This window comes from Sus scrofa, chromosome 18 (assembly GCF_054392235.1).
Source record: "Sus scrofa isolate SSC_HxYL_T2T_F1_AM1 chromosome 18, Sscrofa_HxYL_maternal_Yorkshire_Landrace_v2.0, whole genome shotgun sequence".
In the NCBI taxonomy this organism is placed as follows: Eukaryota; Metazoa; Chordata; class Mammalia; order Artiodactyla; family Suidae; genus Sus; species Sus scrofa.
In genome coordinates, this window is record NC_139400.1 from 22,211,947 (window position 1) to 22,229,800 (window position 17,854).

A 17,854-nucleotide genomic window follows, 5' to 3' on the forward strand; every position below is an offset into this window, starting at 1 on the left:
GTTAAGGATCAGGCATTGCCGTGTGCTGTGGTGTAGGTCGGAGATGTAGCTCGGATCTAGAGTTGCTGTGGCTGTGGTATAGGCTGGCAGCTGCAGCTCCCATTTGACCCCTAGCCTGGGAACTTCCATATGCAGCAGGTGCCGCCCTAAAAAGCAAAAACAAAACAAAACAAAACAAAAAAAACCACGTTTGATTTATGTTTAAAAAGGTAACTGGAGTTCCTGTCGTGGTGCAGTGGTTAGCGAATCCGACTATGAACCATGAGGTTGCGGGTTCGATCCCTGCCCTTGCTCAGTGGGTTAAGGATCAGACATTGCCATGAGCTCTGGTGTAGATCGCAGACTCGGCTCGGATCCCGTGTTGCTGTGGCTCTGGCATAGGCTGGCCGCAAAAGCTCTGATTCGACCCCTGGCCTGGGAACCTCCATATGCCACGGGAGCGGCCCAAGAAATGGCAAAAAGACAAAAAAATAAAAAGTAAATAAATAAAAAGGTAACTGTCTATGTGGGGGATTACTTGGAAAAGGGTAAGTGTGAAAAGGGGGTGGCTAGCTGAAAGGCTGTTGTAGCAGGGCAGAAATGACAGAGCTGGGAAGGGTCTTAGGGGAGTCAGCAGGGAAGGTGACAGGAAGTGAACAATTTAATATATATTTTGAAGGACTTACTGACTGATCGAATAAGAGGTTGGGAGCTGTAGGAGTTATTTATGACTCCCATTGTCAAAGATGAACAAAGCAGGACACTAGTTAAAGTGGTAAGGAGAGAATTTCAGCAGTAATAACTACAGCTATAGGGAAAAAAAGGTCCAGTGTGAACTGAACTTCCATTTGTGCAGAGATGAATAGGTGTTTGAAACGGAGAATGAGGGAGTGGAGTGGAGTAGGGACTTAGCGTCAGGGAAGTAAAAAATTACAGCAGACTAGTCCATATAAATGCAATTAGGCCAGCTGTGTCTGCTAGTGGCAATCATCAAAGTCAGGATTCCACCCTCCTACAGAGACCGAGAGAGGGAGGGCCTGTCCTCAGGTGCTGAGTGGACCAAACAGGAGCCTTGGCAGCCCTGACTTTTCTCCTGCAAGCACGTTAAGGTGGCCTGGGGTCATTTTAGGCTGTGGTCTTAAACTGTTAGAATTGTGTTCACGTGTTGTTCAAGTCTTACTAGATGAAGGTTGAGGGAGGCCTAGTTAAAAGAAAGCTAAACATTTTCTCAAAATTAAAAAAAAAAAAAGGAGTTCCTGTTGCGGTGCAGTGGAAACAAATCTGACTATTAACCATGAGGTTGCAGGTTCGATCTTTGACCTCCATCGGTGGGGTAAGGACCCAGCATTGCCATGCACTGTGGTGGAGGTGGAAGATGCGGCTCAGATCCTGCGTTGCTGTGGCTGTGGTGTAGGCTGGCAGCTGCAGCTCCTATTAGACCCCTAGCCTGGGAACCTCCATATGCTGCAGATGTGGCCCTAAAAAGGAAATAATAATAATAATAATAACAGGAGCCTGGTTAGAGTTTGTTCAAGGAGAGAATCTTTGTTGCCATGTTTCTGGTTTTAGGGACAGGGTGGGTGGTGATGTCATCCACAGAGAAGGCGTGGTCTAGGGGACAACTAGGTTTAGTATCCAGAGGAGACCAAATTCTATTTTGGACATGTTAAATGTGAGACATTCAAATGGGTAAGAAGTTAAATATAAGAATGGGTCACATAAGAGAAGTCTGGGCTAGAGATATAAATCCAGAGCTGTCACCAGGATGTAACTCAAAGATCACATAGGTGAGTCAGAAAAGAGATAGGAACTCCAAGATTTACCCAAGAAATTCTTCCTTGGGACTTGTTTCTTGGAATGTATCGTCTTTAGGTATGTAGAGTCGTGTTTCTAGTTGTCAGAAAGTAAAATTAACAGGATAACAATCAAGGTAGTATTAAATATTTGGCAGTTCTTTTGATTTGAATCCTATCTTTATTTGCTCTTTCTAAATCGTAGCTATATAGATGTATGTATATATATGCATACATTGAACACTATTGTCATATCCATTTAACATAGATGGAAGACTGAACAGAGAAGGGTTAAGTAATTTGCCCGAGGTGACAGAAAATTAATAAGGGCTCAGTCCTGTGTTCAAAGCTAAACATTCTGGTTCCAGCCCGTTTTCTGGTTCCTAGATGGCAAGCCTAGTAAAGTAGCTTGGTTTAATTGTTTAGTGGGTCATAAATAATAGACTATATAATATTATAGTTTCAGTAAGAGGTTTTATTGGCTCTCTCTATGTTCATGTATGGATCACCAGGGGTGAGGCACAATTCACCTGGTGGCTGTGCCCCAGGGTAAACTCAAGGAAGAGTAGAACTGGTTTCACTAGCACCGTCCTGAAGCTTCAAAGCATTAAAAACAAAGGAACACAAAACTTCAAAAACACAAATTGCACTGGTCCGTTAAGCTTGCTCTGCCCTATGGCAGCAAACTTAATTCCTAGTCCCTGAAGATCATTTGCTGATCCGGAAGAAAAGCAGTTTTTCCCTCAACAGAATATGATGCGCAGTCCTAACACACTGAAGTTACCTTGTTCTCAGGAGGACTGAAGCGTTCCTTGAGGGCAGGGACGGTTTTATGCCTTTTTTTTTTTTTTTTTAAACTGTATCCTTTATGCCTAGCAGAGTCTGACATGAAGTGGGGGAAGGATCCCAAGGGATCCTTGATATTGGAGGAAAAGAGGGAAGGAGCAGGAAGGGACGGACGGAGAAAGAAGAAAAGGAGGGACGGAGGGGAAGAAAACCGAAGGGAAGGAATTCAAATCAAACATTCCTACGGGACGGGACGCTTTAGAAGGTGAACAAGATGCCCTCCAAGGTTGTGGGTTTGTTTGTTTTTTTTTAAGTTCTTCCCGTTTATGATGCCCAGAAACGTCCCCGTCCGGTCTGCAATGCCTTAACTCTCCCTCTGCTTGCTCTCTGACCCGCTCCTCCGGCCCCCAAGCCCCCGCACACTTCTCGCGGACCTCATTCATCCGCCGGCCCCGACAGCGCGCCTGCGCATCCCGAGCCCTCGGCCGCCGGCCGCCGGGGCGGGGTCGGGAGCCGGCGCTCTGCCGAGGGGAAGAGGAAGAGGAAGTGGGGGGAGGGTCCTAGCTGGGAGTGAACCGGAAGTGCAAACGCTCCGGCTTCTCCTCGGTCAGGCGGAACCTGCTCTGCTGGGCCCGGTGGCCGCAAAAAAACTTTCTTTCTCCCGCCCCAACGGTCACAGCGGCCAACTGCCTCGCCCGCCTGGCGGCCTACCCCGCCTTCTCTCCTCTCCAGCTCCGCGCGGCCCTGTCTCCCTCTGGCCCCGCGGTATCCGCTTGCTGTTGCCACCGCCTCCTCGTCTTCTGCCCGTGCAACCGGCCCGCCCCGCTGCAGTGATGTGCGACAAGGAGTTCATGTGGGCCCTGAAAAACGGGGACCTGGATGAGGTGAAAGACTACGTGGCCAAGGTAAGCAGGCATGAGTGCAGTCGGCGAGAGCACGGAGGCGGGATGGAGAGGAGGCTGAGGAAGCTGCGGGGAGCTGGGGCGGCCGGGGGTGGGGGAGACCTGGGTGGAGGTGACACCAAAGGGAGGGGAGGCAGGGAGCGTCTAAACTGAAAGAAGGGTCCACAAACCACGGTCGCGTTCTGTGCCAGGTAACTGCCGTGGGGATGCAGCCGGGCTCTTCTTGCCTCGCTGACCCCTTGGGGGAGGGGAGAAGGGGTGACCCGCTCTTTCAGAGTCACTTGGAAGCCCTGATGATTTGGGTTCGGCCCTCTCCTACGCCTGAGTTACTTAAAATCTTTCTTTGGATGAGGTAATTCTCCATCTTGGACTCTCCGACTGCTGAATGAAGTAACTTAGGTGATGAGGATCAGAGGAACATTTTCTTTGACTTTGGGCCTGTTATGAATATAAAGTAGTCACGGACCGTGAAAAAGAGTACCGAAAATAGCAGTAGTTAAAATTCTGAAACTTGGTCTCACTTCACTGTGAAGTCTTAACTTTGGGTGTGGCCCTTTTCCTCTCCCTCCCTACAACAAATAACTTACTTGCTTCAAGTAGCAAGGTTGTCAGTTAGCACCTGGGAGTGTTTAAGATATCTTGAGTCGTTTTCAAACAAGCATATTAACTGAGTTACTCCATCTTCCTCCTCGATTCCACCTGAAATGCTTACACGCGTAGTAAATAGCAGGGCAGTTTATTCACAGAGTATTGGGGGGTAAAATCATGATGAAAGGGAATCTCAAACCTAAGCTCAAATGTGATGGAGTGGTAAGCTTAAAACTCCAAGCTGGCCTGCTTTTGGACCCTGAAACTGTGCCATTTGTAATTATGAGAGAACTTACATGTGATTTTAAAACGATGATGATCTAAAAAGAAATCTTCCAAAACAAAGGTATGACTTTATGACTTAAGTATGGAGCACATCTTGCATCCAAAAAAGTATAGCTTTCTGACTGGATCATGGAGGGCATCTTGCTCACTTTCTGAAAGTGTGAGACCTGATCCAGATTTTAAAAGATATGATCACTGGTATGGCTCTGTGTTTTTGCTTCAGAGATCTGTGTTAGGAAGCAAGTAAGCAGAAGCAGAGTTTCTTAAAACTTAAAGGATTGTGCAAGGCAAGCTACAGATAGTTTCTATTCTGTTTAATACAATTACAGTTTAGACTTTTTGCATACAGGTTATCTGCTTAGTTATTTGTGACACACTGTTGACTGCCTTCTTAGCTAGTGGCAGTCTGAAACCCAGACTCGCTGGATGTTTCAGTGTAACATGAAAGGAAAGAAGTTGACGAGGAACCCTTCAGTTCATGGTACGCTTCTAGTGGTGGGACACTGCAGTGCTCTGGAAGGGAGTAGGCTTTTGTTTTTCTGCTAATGGTGGAACCTAGGTTGTTAAATATTCTTGGATTACGAGAAGTTGGTAAGTACCATCCTAACTTGCAGCTACAAAATGACACAATTTCTGTAGTGTCTTCCTGTTACTGTTTTATACCATTCTTGGTGAAGTTAAGTCCTTTTATTAGTCCCATTTTACAGATAAGATTACTGAGATGCAGGGCACTTAAGAAAAGAAATCCAAAGTTACAGAGATAACACATGATAAAGCCAGAACTAAAGTGTTGACTCCAAAGCTTGGACTCCAAAACTGCTCACAGTCCAAACTGTAATTGTGAAAACTTATACTGTCAAGATTTCTAGTAGGGCAATCCCAAGGTCCACATCCAGGCAGACTACTTATGCAGTTTTCAATCACACAGAAACATTTTTGTGAAAAATATGTGCCAGTAACAATGGATTAATTTATTTTCAGTTAGTTTTTAAATTAGGTCATTCTCTTCAGTTTGATTTTGATTTTACTACCATACCGCCTATTCTCATTAACAAAAAAGATGTGCACGAGAGAGAAGGATGGACAAAGGAGAAGGAAGTAGTAAGAAGAACAAGTTTATCCAAAAAGGTTTGACTACAAAGTGATCCTATGAACAGACCACTGAGCTTTTTCCTCAGCTTATTGAGTAACTTGAGTCTCTTAACATATCTTTTGCTTTGTTAATGAAAAATAACAAAACAACCAAAAATTAGTGCTCCTTTTTTTTTTTTTTTTTCCTGCCTCAGTACTCCCTTCCTGTGCCTTTTCGCTTTCTCAGTCCTCAAACATGGTTTCTTCTGCTCAGTCGCCATGTTTTCTGCTTATTCATCACCAGTTTATGAATGAATATCATTATTATTTTCTAAATTTATATAACACGTGTACCAAGAAAGTACATAAGCATTTAGAATCGTCTGGTTTTCCTTCTAAGGGATGAAAGTCTTTAAAACACTCTCCTCAGTATTCCTATGAAGATCTCTCACATTGTTAACGTCTAAGAGTGGACCTCTAGGTGAAACATTTTAGTATTTTCCTTTTTAAAATTACTATTTTTCAAAATCATTATTAGTACTTTTCTACCTACTTGTGACTGCTCTGCAGACATCCGAAGTATGGACAGACATAACTTGTTGATTTGGAGTGAGTTCTTAAATTCTGAAAAATAAGTTCAGAGTTCCCAAACCATTGAAAAATGTTTCCTAAATGGAAAAAGCAGCATGTAAATAACAATTTAGATTGCTCCATATTAGATGTTCATCTGTATTATTAAAACAATATCTGAACAGTTTTTGGCTGACCTAAAGACCTTATTTACTCAATTCATCCATTTTTACTGGGCATCTTTCAGGCCCCCAGCACTTTGCTAGGCCTGGCACCATAGTGAAGAAGTTGGGCATAATTAAGGCTCAGAAAACGTAAACATCTGTATTCAGCAGATCTCTGTGGAGGAGTTAACATATTTTTAAAGTAACATGCAAATAATAAGTAACGTCTCACTTAAGCAGTTTGTCCAATTGGAAAACAAGTGAAAGCCACAAAGATATTCATGAGTAGTGATAGTAGATATTCATATCTCCATTTTCAATCTGTATCATTCCTCTAGGTACCTTATTTTTCCCTTTGTCTTCCATTTCTGCCTTTATGTTAATTTCTTTCATGGGGTTAATTCAGCCCTCACTTGAGCTCCTAGCTGCCTAATGGATAGCTTCATTCAGATAAATTCCAAATTCAGCTCACATGTTTTCACGACTGTTTATATTTCTGTTGTCTCCATTTTGACTAATGACATCGTGACCCAAACATTTGTCCAAACTGGAAATTGGGGAATCTCTCCCCACATTTCTGAGTTTTATCACGACTACCTTTCTTTTTTTTTTCTTTTTTTTTTTTTTTTTTGGTCTTTTTTGTTGTTGCTATTTCTTGGGCCTCTCCCTCGGCATATGGAGGTTCCCAGGCTAGGGGTTGAATCGGAGCTGTAGCCTCCGGCCTACGCCAGAGCCACAGCAACGAGGGATCCGAGCCGCGTCTGCAACCTACACCACAGCTCACGGCAACGCCGGATTGTTAACCCACTGAGCAAGGGCAGGGACCGAACCCGCAACCTCATGGTTCCTAGTTGGATTCGTTAACCACTGCGCCACAACAGGAACTCCACGACTACCTTTAAGTCTCTCTCATCCATTCCTTCCTTTCCATTCTTATCATCACTGTAGTTACTGCTTCTTAATTGCCTGGACTGTGTTTTCCTTGACCGTAGTTTTCTTCTCCTTCCTGGTTATCTTGCATATCTCAGCTGGAGGAATTTCTCTCTAATATGAATCTGAACATCTTATCTTTTTCAGCCAACCTCCTTCACTGCCCTTAAAATACTTTTGTGATTCCTCATTATTTATTTTAAAAAGGGCTAATTCCTCCTTGGTTTGGAATACTAGATCCTGAAGGTCTGACCTCTGCGTGCCTTTCTAAATGTGCCTCTCTGCAGGTCCTCTCTGCTCCAGAACCTCCCAGGCTGCTTCTTCCTTGTATATCTTCAAAGGGGTTGTTCTGTCCTCCTTGACCAAGACAGTCCACCACAGTCCCTCACTCCCAGCCCGATGAGCTCTTCATCCTCTTCGCCTAAATAGCCCCTCTTCTGGAAAAGCATTTGACTTCACATGGAGTGCTGCTGCTTTTACTCTTTCACTTATCAAATGGCTGTGGTTTTGTTTATGTGTCTGTCTTTAATTAGGCTGTGAGCCTCTGGAGGATAGACACTATATCCTTTTTCAACTTTGTATCTCCAGTTTCATGCCAAGGATTGTCACACATTAAAAACGTATGTTCCAACTTAAGAAACTCTTTTTACCCTTCACTACAGTTTCAGCATCCTGCGTGAGTTATGTAATAGTAATTACCATTGACAGGATGACTTATATTGCTAGGTGCTACAAAGCACCCTGTAGGATTTTTAACTAAATTTTCATTTGCTTTTTACCACAGCATTTCAATATATGTAAAAGTATTCCTATTTTAAAGATGAAGAAATTGAAGCTTAGGAAAGTTAAGTAATTTAACAAGATCACAATATAAGTGGCACAACTGAGGAATTCCCTTCATAGCGCAGCAGAAAGGAATCTGGCTCGTATCCATAAGGATGCAGATTCGATCCCTGGCCTCGCTCAGTGCGTTAAGGATCTGGCATTGCCATGAGCTGTGGTGTAGGTTGCAGACGTGGCTTGGATCTGGCATTGCTGTGACTGTGGTGTAGGCCGGTAGCTGTAGGTCCAATTCGACCCCTAGTCTGGGAACCTCCACATGCCATGGGTGCAATCCTAAAAAGCAAAAGAAAAAAGAAAAGAAGCAGCACAACTGAGATTTAAACCCAGAACTGTCTAGCTTTACAGCATATATTATATATATATGTATATATATATTAAACACCATGTTAATCTTCCTTGAGATGGTTATCTGGCTTCTTAGCGCACAGTAACTTAGCAGAGCACAGTAAGAAAATGAGAAAGGGGCTTGCAAGAGGCAAGCACAAATTATCCCCGACTGTGAATAAAGACATGATAAAATGACTGTAATTTTCTAAAAATTTAACTGTTTAACTTAAAATTGTTGTGTTTGGAAATAATTAACATTGGAGACAGCATCTCTAAACTTTTAGTCTTGTGGGGGCTGTCTTTGCTCAAGGTCTGTTTCTAAAGAAACTGATTAATAGTTTGTGGAAACTTTTGTATGTATAGGCACACATAATTGTACAATTTATATTGATAATTATGGTCCTATATAGTATAGAAAAAGTTAAATCGTGTCTGTTTGCCTTAAGAAGAAACAAAAATTCACAAGTATTGAAATTTCTATTTAGAATGGTTTAAACATGTATCGTACTTTTTTCAAAAAATATATTCTTAAAACTTTATGTATTCTTAAAACTATTCAAAAAATATATTCTTAAAACTTTATGTATTTGTGATGTTCAAGTATAATTTCATTTGCTTATCCCATCAACCCCTGAACATAGTTAATAATTTTAGCTATTTTTAATCCATTTGTAGAGATTTTAGAGATGAAGAACCAGAGGCAAGGATTAAATAACTTGCCCAAGGTCACAAGCTCTTGAGTAATGAAGCTGAGAATGAACTCAGTCTCTCTGACTTCAAAGCACTTTGCTATCTACGTCAGCATACCATTGACTTTCATTTCTCAATAATGCTAGATAACTCAGGTTACTATGTTATTGAGTATTTAAATATTAAAAATAACCACAGCTGGATGGTAATTATCCATTGAAACCACTTTTAGAGGTGAACTTTGTGTTTAGCTTTGATGATCCAACTCTCTTAGAGTTGAATGCTTGTGAGCTGTGTTGGTAAGAAGTACCTTAAAGTCTCCAGCAGGTCTGATGTATGCAGTCTCTTGTTTACATGCGCCTCTGTTCCACTTGCTGTGAAACACTATACATCAGGGCTCTAACTCCACTTTCTCTGTGGTTTCCCTTCCCTCTCCAGCCCCCATTCTAATTTCCTGCCTTTGACACTCTGTTAGGTTTGAAAAGCAGCAATTGTTCACCTTGTGAGGGAAAAGGATCTCTTGAACCTGAGAAAAAGTATCAACTCTAATCTTTAGAAATTGCATGCCTTATTGGGATCACTTTTCACTTTCCTAATAAAATGGGCGGTTGAAAAGAGGTCGTGTAAGATAGAGGTACCCTCAGTAGAGAAAGTTTAATACAGATACATTGGAAGATGAATGTTCACTCAGATGTCCATCAGTAATAGGTAGTGTTTTGCTTTGGGATTTTTTTTTTTTTCTTTTTAGGGCCACACCCACAGCTTATGGGAAGTTCCCAGGGTAGGGGTCGAATTGGAGCTACAGTGCCAACCACGCCACAGCCATAGTAACGCAGATCCCAGCTGCATCTGTGACCTACACCACAGCTCAGGGCAATGCTGGATCCTTAACCCAACTGAGCAGAGCCAGGGAACGAACCCTTGTCAGATTTGTTACTGCTGAGCCACGAGGAACTCCTGCTTTAAGATTTTAAACATCAACTAGTGCAGATCAATTAAAGTGTAATGAATTAAAGCTGATTTAAATTTAAAACTAATACATGCTTAATATTTAAGAGATACAGCTGTATTGAATAGAATAACATGACGCAAAGTGCCCCATTGCTCATTATCCCTACCCAAGTGGTTTCTTTAAAATGTAGATTTTATTAGGTATTTTTAAGACAAAAGTATAAAAAAGACAAAAAAAGTGCCCTATAATTTTTACTATCTAGATAATGCCTGGTAACTTTAAAAGGTGAAATTAATTCAGGTACAGATTAGAAAATGCGATACCTGTGGCTCTCTGCCCCAGTTCCCGTGAAAAAAATTAGCCATTCTTAACGGGTTCACATAATTAATTCCAGAAAAAACAGTGGAAAACGTATTTACTCACCCATTTCCCCACTTTAAAAAAAATTCTATACACACTTCTGCACTTTGCTTTTTCTTTAATTCCTTAATGATTTATCTTAGGTTCCACACTGAAATTGAGTCATCCCCACCTTTCTGAAGGGGTGCATAGTATTCCATTTTATGGATATATATACCATAATTTATTTAATGCTCCATGATAAACATTTTTTTCTAGCTTATTTTTATAAGTAAACAATGTTATCATATTACCTTTCTATTTATACCTTTACAGCTTTTGAGGCTGTATATGTATTACCCTTCAGATGAATTTTGTCAATTTTGAAACACATCAGTAGTGCTTGAGACTGATCATTCCCTCACAGCACTGCATTTTTGCTATTTGAATAGGTGAGAAATGTGTTGCTTTGATTTGCATTTCTTTAATGAGGAGATCAAACATCAGAACATTATTAGCGTTTGTATTCATTTTCTCAATTTTCCTGTTTATATCTTTTGTTCATTTTTTTATTAGGTAATTGATCTGTTTTATTGATTTGTATAAATCCTATATAAATATTTTGTCATATGTTTTGCAAATATTTTCCGAGTTTGTCTATTGGCTTCATCTTTTTTGTTGTTCTACAATGGTCTTTACTTTTACATGGTTAAATATATCACTTTTTCCCTCCTTTGTGACTTGGATTTTTGTGTCCTGTTTAAAGAGAACTATTTCTGGAGTTCCCGGGTTGGCTCAGTGGTAACGAACCTGACTAGTATCCATGAGGATGCCAGATTGATCCCTGGCCTCGCCCAATGGGTGAAGGATCCAGCGTTGCCACAAGCTGCGGTGTAGTTCGAAGATGTGGCTTGGATCCCACGTGGCTGTGGCTCAGGCCAGCAGCTGCAGCACTGATTTGACCACTAGCCTGGGAACTTCCATATGCCTTGGGTGCAGCCCTGAAAAGACAAAAAAGAGAGAGAGAGAGAGAGTTGCCATCATGGCGCAGCAGAAACGAATCTGACTAGGAACCATGAGGTTTTGGGTTCGATCCCTGGCCTCGCTCAGTGGGTTAAGGATGCCGCATTACCATGAGCTGTGGTGTAGGTCACAGACTCAGCTGGGATCTGGCATTGCTGTGGCTCTGGTGGAGGCTGGCAGTTACAGCTCCGATAAGACACCTAGCCTGGGAATCTCCATTTGCGACGGGTGCAGCCCTAAAAAGACAAAAAAAAAAAAAAAAAAAAGAGAGAGAGAGAGAGAAAGAGAGTCCTGTTTCTTCTCTGATTATGAATAAATTTGGTCTTTCATCTATAACTTCTGTTTTTATTTGTTTTTGCATTTTAGGTACTTGATCCTTCTGTTATTTATTTTGAAGTAAGGCATGAAATAGTAACAGTTTGTGGTTTTAGGTGGTTTTTTTTTTTTTTAAGTTTCATTTTTGGTCACCCAGAAGCATATGGAGTTCCCAGGCCACTGAGCCCACAGCTGCGGCAATGCCAGATCCTTACTTATTGTGCCAGGCCAGGGCTCAAACCAAGTCCCAGTGCTCCCAAGACAAGTACTGATCCTGTTGTGCCACAGCAGGAGCTGCTAGTTTGTGTTTTTGTTTTTGTTTTTTTTTTTGGTCTTTTGTCATTTTAGGGCTGCACCTGTGGCATATGGAAGTTTCCAGGCTAGGGGTTGAATTGGAACTACAGCTGCCAGCCTACACCATAGCCACAGCAATACAGGATCCGAGCTGCATCTGCAACCTACACCACAGCTCACAGCAACGCCGGATCCTTAACCCACTGAGGGAGGCCAGAGATTGAACCAGCAACCTCCTAGTTCCTAGTCGGATTTGTTTCCCTTGTGCCACGATGGGAACTCCTGTGTATTTTTTTTTTTTTTAATGGTTTCCACATCGTTTATTGTAATTGGTCTTTACCTACTAATCTCAACTATTATCTTTATCATAAAGTTCCAATATGTGTTTGGATTTCTTACTCTTTTTTTGTCTTTACTAAATTGTTTTAATGGTATCTTCAGCATATGTTTTAGAATGGGATAGAGCCACTTTCTCCCTTAGAGTCTTTTTAGAATTTTTGGAGGAGGGTTTCTTTAAAGATTTTTCCTTTTTTCTGTCATTTTAGGGAAGCAGTGAGCATTTTGGGACCTATTACATTTAACCCATATGTCTTCATAAGCGTATTAAACTTTCTTTTTTCCTGGAACACTGGAATTATGTGCTCAGAAGACATGATGTTTTAGCTTTTAATTCTTTGTGAAGTATCTTAGGAGCATATGGTACAATAGGTCAATATTCTGTGTCAAAGTATTTGAAGCAGTAAAGCTGTGTTTAGGTAATCACATTGCGCTGAATTGATAATTAAGAATTATTTATGATAACATATCAAAGGCCACCTTGCAATGAGAAATATGACTGGAAGTGATTATTTTTTTTTTACAACTTGATTTATTTTTTAGTCCATAAAATATTACAAGGGTGTATAGGACCTGTAATTAGTGAAAGCAATGAGAGAAGAAACAAGAACATCAGAAGCTGACCTAAGAAAATGAAGGAACAAAGAATCACATTACCTTAAAGCTCCACAGACTTGTGCAGTAGTTAATATGCATAAATGTAACCTTGAGCTTCAAGAAGTTAAAATTTGATCTACATGTACGTGTATGATATATTTTGAAAAGGTTTCTATTTGAACTTATAAAATAATATTTTGATACTTGGGTTTAAATTCTTGGCCATCTGAAAAATTTAGATATTAAAAAAAAAAAAAAAAAGGAAAGAAACAAAGGTAGCAGCGTTCCCATCATGGCTCAGCAGAAACAGAATCTGACTACCACTCATGAGGACGCAGTTTTGATCCCTGGCCTCACTCAGTGGGTTAAGGATCCCGTGTTGCCGTGAGCTGTGGTGTAGGTTGCGGACGAGGCTAGGATCTGCCGTTGCTGTGTATGTAGGCTGACGGCTATAGCAACAATTTGACCCCTAGCTGGGAATGTCCATATGCTGCAGGTGCGGCCCTAAAAAGATCAAAAAAATAATAATAATAATAAACATTTTACCCATAGCATAATAGAGGCCATAATAGCAGATTCCCTGTCCTTAGGAAATGTGGAATTTCATTATTGGTTTAACTATGATTGAACATACTGACTTTGAAATTGAATCCTCCACCTCTGGCTCTCTTACTAACTGGGTTACTTTGAATGAGTTAACTACTCAGAACTTGAGTTTCTTCACTTGGGAAAAATGGGGATAATGATACCTATTTAATATATGTAAACTGTACCATTTTGGCATATGGTGAATGCTAATAAATGTTAACCATTGTTATTAGTAATAATGGCCATGGATTTGTTAGAAGCAAAACTACTTAAGATCACCTAGTCCGCCTCCCTCATTTTGTAGATGAGGAAAAAATTAGACATCTAAAAGGGCTTGACCCAGATTGTATTGCTAATTAGGATTGGGACTTTAATTCAGTTTTCCTGGTCTGAACAAGTGCCTTTTTCATTAAACTACAGTGTTTTCTAATGAATTACTTTGTACTAGTTCTTACCTTTATTGGAGTATTCTTTTTTGCCCCACCCCATCCGGTTGGTAAATTTCTGCTTATTTTTAAAGTTTTTGTTCAGCAAAGCATTTTCCCTGACTGTGCAGAGTTAATACCTTGTTTATGCCAACGTGGTCTCTAATACAGAGCTTTCTTATTGTATCTGCATGAAGTTTCCTAAACCTGAGAGCTATGTGCTCCTGATTTGACCGGCAAGTCCTTAGACTTGAATTTGAAAAACTGAGTGGCTTAAGAAGCTCAAGTCTTATTCTGTGCAATATGTCTTTAAATTTTAAATGTTAAAGAAAAGTTTTACCTTAATGACTGGTTAAAAAAAGAAAGGTGAATGTATGGGAGTGTATCATTTGTTACTATTTAGGTACTTGAATAGTGCCTCTAAAATTGAGAACTGAGTCTGCCCTCTGAAAATATTTCTGCAGATTTTGATTTAAGACACAGTGTTTGTAGATGGGGCATTTGCTTTCTTGGAGGTGGGACTTCCCAGCCTTTGAAGCCCCTACCTGTGTTTGAGGAATTCTCTGCTGTATGTAGTATGATTCTTGGTGAAATGCAGGGCTTGACTCCCACTACACAAAAGCCAAAAAGCACAAATAAATTGCTTTCCCCTGACCAAACTTAGGAAATGGGCTCATACTCCAAACATGGCTAATTGGATGCTTTTATCTGGAGCTGAAACTCAGAACAGTAAATGATGTAGTGCAGCAATAAATCATCCAGTTTCCAAAAAGAGAATTAGTGGTGTGCCCATGGTGGCATCTCTTCTATGCCCAGGTGGTTCATGTCACAGGTTTTGATTTTATTTCTTGCCTTTAAGCCTCCTTGGTTCCTGCCCATCTACTGAGTGTTGTTCTTCAAACTTAATAGCAATTCTGAGAGCTACTTTTAATAACTGTTTAGTGCATTACATTTCTATTGATCAGTTTGAATTGGTTTCTGTTGCTTGCAGTTAAGAACCCCCATATTAATTTTTACCTGCCTGTCTCCCTTGGACTATGAATTTTTTGAGATTAGAAATTACCTTCGTATTCCCAGTGTTTATCACATTGTCTCTTATAGTTCAATTTGAATTGAGTTGGTATCTAGGAACTAGCCCTTTTTTTGTTATTTTCAAAGTTGTTTTATCATGTACATCTTTGAAACAGATGTTCTTAGTATAAATGATGTTCCTTCATTTCCTCACTTAAAAATGGCTCACAGTTTTCAAACTCTTTGTTTTAAAATCAGTGAATTGTCCTTTTTCACACTACTGCAGTAGTTGTGATACAGTAATAGTGACAGCAATTGTATAAATATAAAACCAACTTAAACTTGTAACCTCTCAGAGCCATCATTTTAGAATTTTAATTAAGAATTTTTAAGATCTGGCGTTGCTGTGAGCTGTGGTGTAGGTTGCAGACGTGGCTCAGATCCCATGTTGCTGTGGCTCTGGCGTAGGCCGGAGGCTACAGCTCCGATTCAACCCCTAGCCTGGGAACCTCCATGTGCCACAGGAGCGGCCCAAGAAATAACAAAAAGACAAAAAAAAAAAAAGAATTTTTAAATTCTTAATTTCATTGCAGTATTATTTACAGTAGCCAAGATATGGAAGCAACTTAAGTGTCCATGAATAGGTGAAAGGATAAAGAAGATGTGGTATGTTTATACACAGTGGAATATTACTTAGCCATAAAAGAGAATGAAATCGTGCCATTTGCTACGTGGGAGGGTATGCTAATAAGTAAAATAAGTCAGAGAAAGACAAATACTGTATGATTCCACCTATATGTGGAATCTGAAAGACCAAAATAATTGAACAAACGAAACCGATACAGATGTATAGATACTGAGAACAAACAGGTGGTTGCCAAAGGGAAGGATGATGGGAGGGATGAGTGAAGTAAGAGACTAAGAGTTACAAACTTCCAGTTACAAAATAAATGAGTCACAGGAATGAAATGTACAGTGTGGGGAATATCATCAGTAATATTGTAATAACTTTGTATGGTGACAGTTGGTAACTAGATTTATTGTGATCATTTTGAAATCTATAGAAATGTCAAATCACTGTGTTATCCATCTGGAACTAACATAGTGGTGTAGGTCATTTTACTTCAGTTAAAAAAATAGGATTGCATATATGAAAAGTGCTTTGAACACAGGCATGTAAAAATATTATTATACACTGAGGAAAACAGTAAAATCTAAATAAGTCTTAATATTCCCTTTACTTGGATATTTAAATGTGTATTAATAATTGCCTTAAAATGACATTTAATCTTAATATAACTTAAATTGTTTAAAAAAATTTTTTTAGACCGCACAGTCTCAGTAAAAGTCTCATTTCCTTGTGAAAAGTAAGAATCATCATTGTTCTTTCATTGGTATTAGTGGATTATTAAAACCTATACTTAATGTTGCATTACTTGTGACAATAAAAACATGTGGACCATTGAACAAATAAAACTGAAAGTTTTCTAGCCTCAAACTAAGTCCCTAGAAAAAAGCCTTATTGTTATTTTAAAGCCCTCTGAAGAAGAAGGATTATACTTTTGTTCTGGTACACCCGAGTTTGACTCCCATTCCTGCCACTTAATAACTTTGACCAAGCTATTTGATTTTATCAGACCACAGCTTTCTCACCTGAAAATAGGGATTATAATAATACCCATATGTTTTAATCCAGAAATTTTATCCAGAAATTTTACCCAGGTTTTAAAAGAGTTAATGTAAAATTTAACAAAGCGCTGTCTAACATGGTAACTATAGAGTAAATATTTGCTATTAGTGTTATTTTTATATAGATCCTTTCATAAGAGGAGGCTTAGGGACATCAAGGCGCCCCTATCACTTAGGCTTTATAAGCTATACAGTCTCTCTAACAACTGTTCATCTCTGCTATTGTTCAAAAGCAGCCATAGATGATAGATAAACAATTGAGCACATCACTGTTCCAATAAAACTTTAATTACCAAAATAGGCAGCAGGCTGGGTTTGGCCCATGGGTCATAGTTTGCTCACTCCAGCATAACACTGAAGTTACAAAACTAGGTTGTCTTAAGAAGTTAAATTTCATTTCTTTCCCTTCAAGTGTTTGAGATCTAATACAATTAAAATACATGACTAAATATAAAATGTAGTGTGGGGATCAGCAGTTCCAAAAATATGATCTTTTTGGTTAAAAGATATTGAACTCTAAGGAAAAAATAAGGCATGGAAAGCCATGGGTAGATAGGGGAAGAGGAGGAGAGGATGAATGAAATTCCCTAGAAGAAAAAGTATAGCATCTCAACAGTAAATTGGAACCTTTAGGCAAGAGGCCTAGAATTATTCTGCAAACTAGGAATCCGTTACTTGTAAACATGCAGACAGGAACTAATTTAGATTCTTAAACTGAAAGAGAATTTTACAAAATGTTTAGGTGTTAAAGGTCATCCTCACCAGAAGCGTGCTGGAATTATTCTCTTTCCAGCCCTAGTGCCAGTCATGTGACCTGGCTGGGTTTCCAGCTCTAGAAGTGAAAGATAAGGCTAGTTAGCACAGTTTTCACTGGTTCATTCACAATTCATTCCGCTAGTATCATTTGAGATGTACGGTGCTGGCCAGTGTATTCAGTAACTCTTCGCAGGATGAGTTTTCTTTGGAAGGTTCAGATAAAAGGAGGGTGTGCAGGACAAACAACAAATAAGATAACTAATTTTATGGGTTCTGAATAAATTATTTCCCTATTTAGTACATGACATATGAATAAAACTTAGAAAACAGCTATACAAATGTGTTAAGAAAACACAACTATGTAAAAAGAACAGAAGCCAAGAAGTCATATTTGGTTGCCATATAGAGGAGAATGAACACTACAGAACATCAGATTCAAGATGGGAGATAATGAGAACAGAATGCCTTCTTTTTGAGTACTTACTCTGTGCCAAGAATGGTCTCACATAATAAACTAATACACATACAGAAATGCATGAAATTTAATTCTAACATCTATGCAGGTAGGCCTTATCTCCGTTTTATAGTTAATGAAATGGAA

General features: G+C 39.8%; 1 protein-coding gene and 1 long non-coding RNA gene across 6 annotated transcripts in view; one reads left to right on the forward strand and one right to left on the reverse strand.

The window, feature by feature from the left end:
• The first annotated feature begins 3,141 nt into the window (after positions 1-3,141).
• Positions 3,142-17,854, forward strand: part of MTPN (myotrophin) — a 65,235-nt gene continuing 50,522 nt past the window's right edge. For 4 of the 5 annotated variants that reach the window (XR_014833154.1, XR_014833153.1, XM_021078487.2 and 1 more), the window contains exon 1: positions 3,142-3,463. Coding sequence is in view for 3 of the 5 variants with exons in the window: in XM_021078487.2 (XP_020934146.1) it covers positions 3,392-3,463 (72 nt within the window). In the remaining 2 variants the exon portion in view is untranslated. 5 annotated transcript variants of the gene reach the window in all.
• LOC146394923 (uncharacterized) lies at positions 3,237-11,508 on the reverse strand. Its single transcript, XR_014833732.1, has 2 exons — positions 8,162-11,508; positions 3,237-6,799 (listed from the first exon to the last, which is right to left on the reverse strand). It is a non-coding gene; the product is annotated as an uncharacterized LOC146394923 (long non-coding RNA).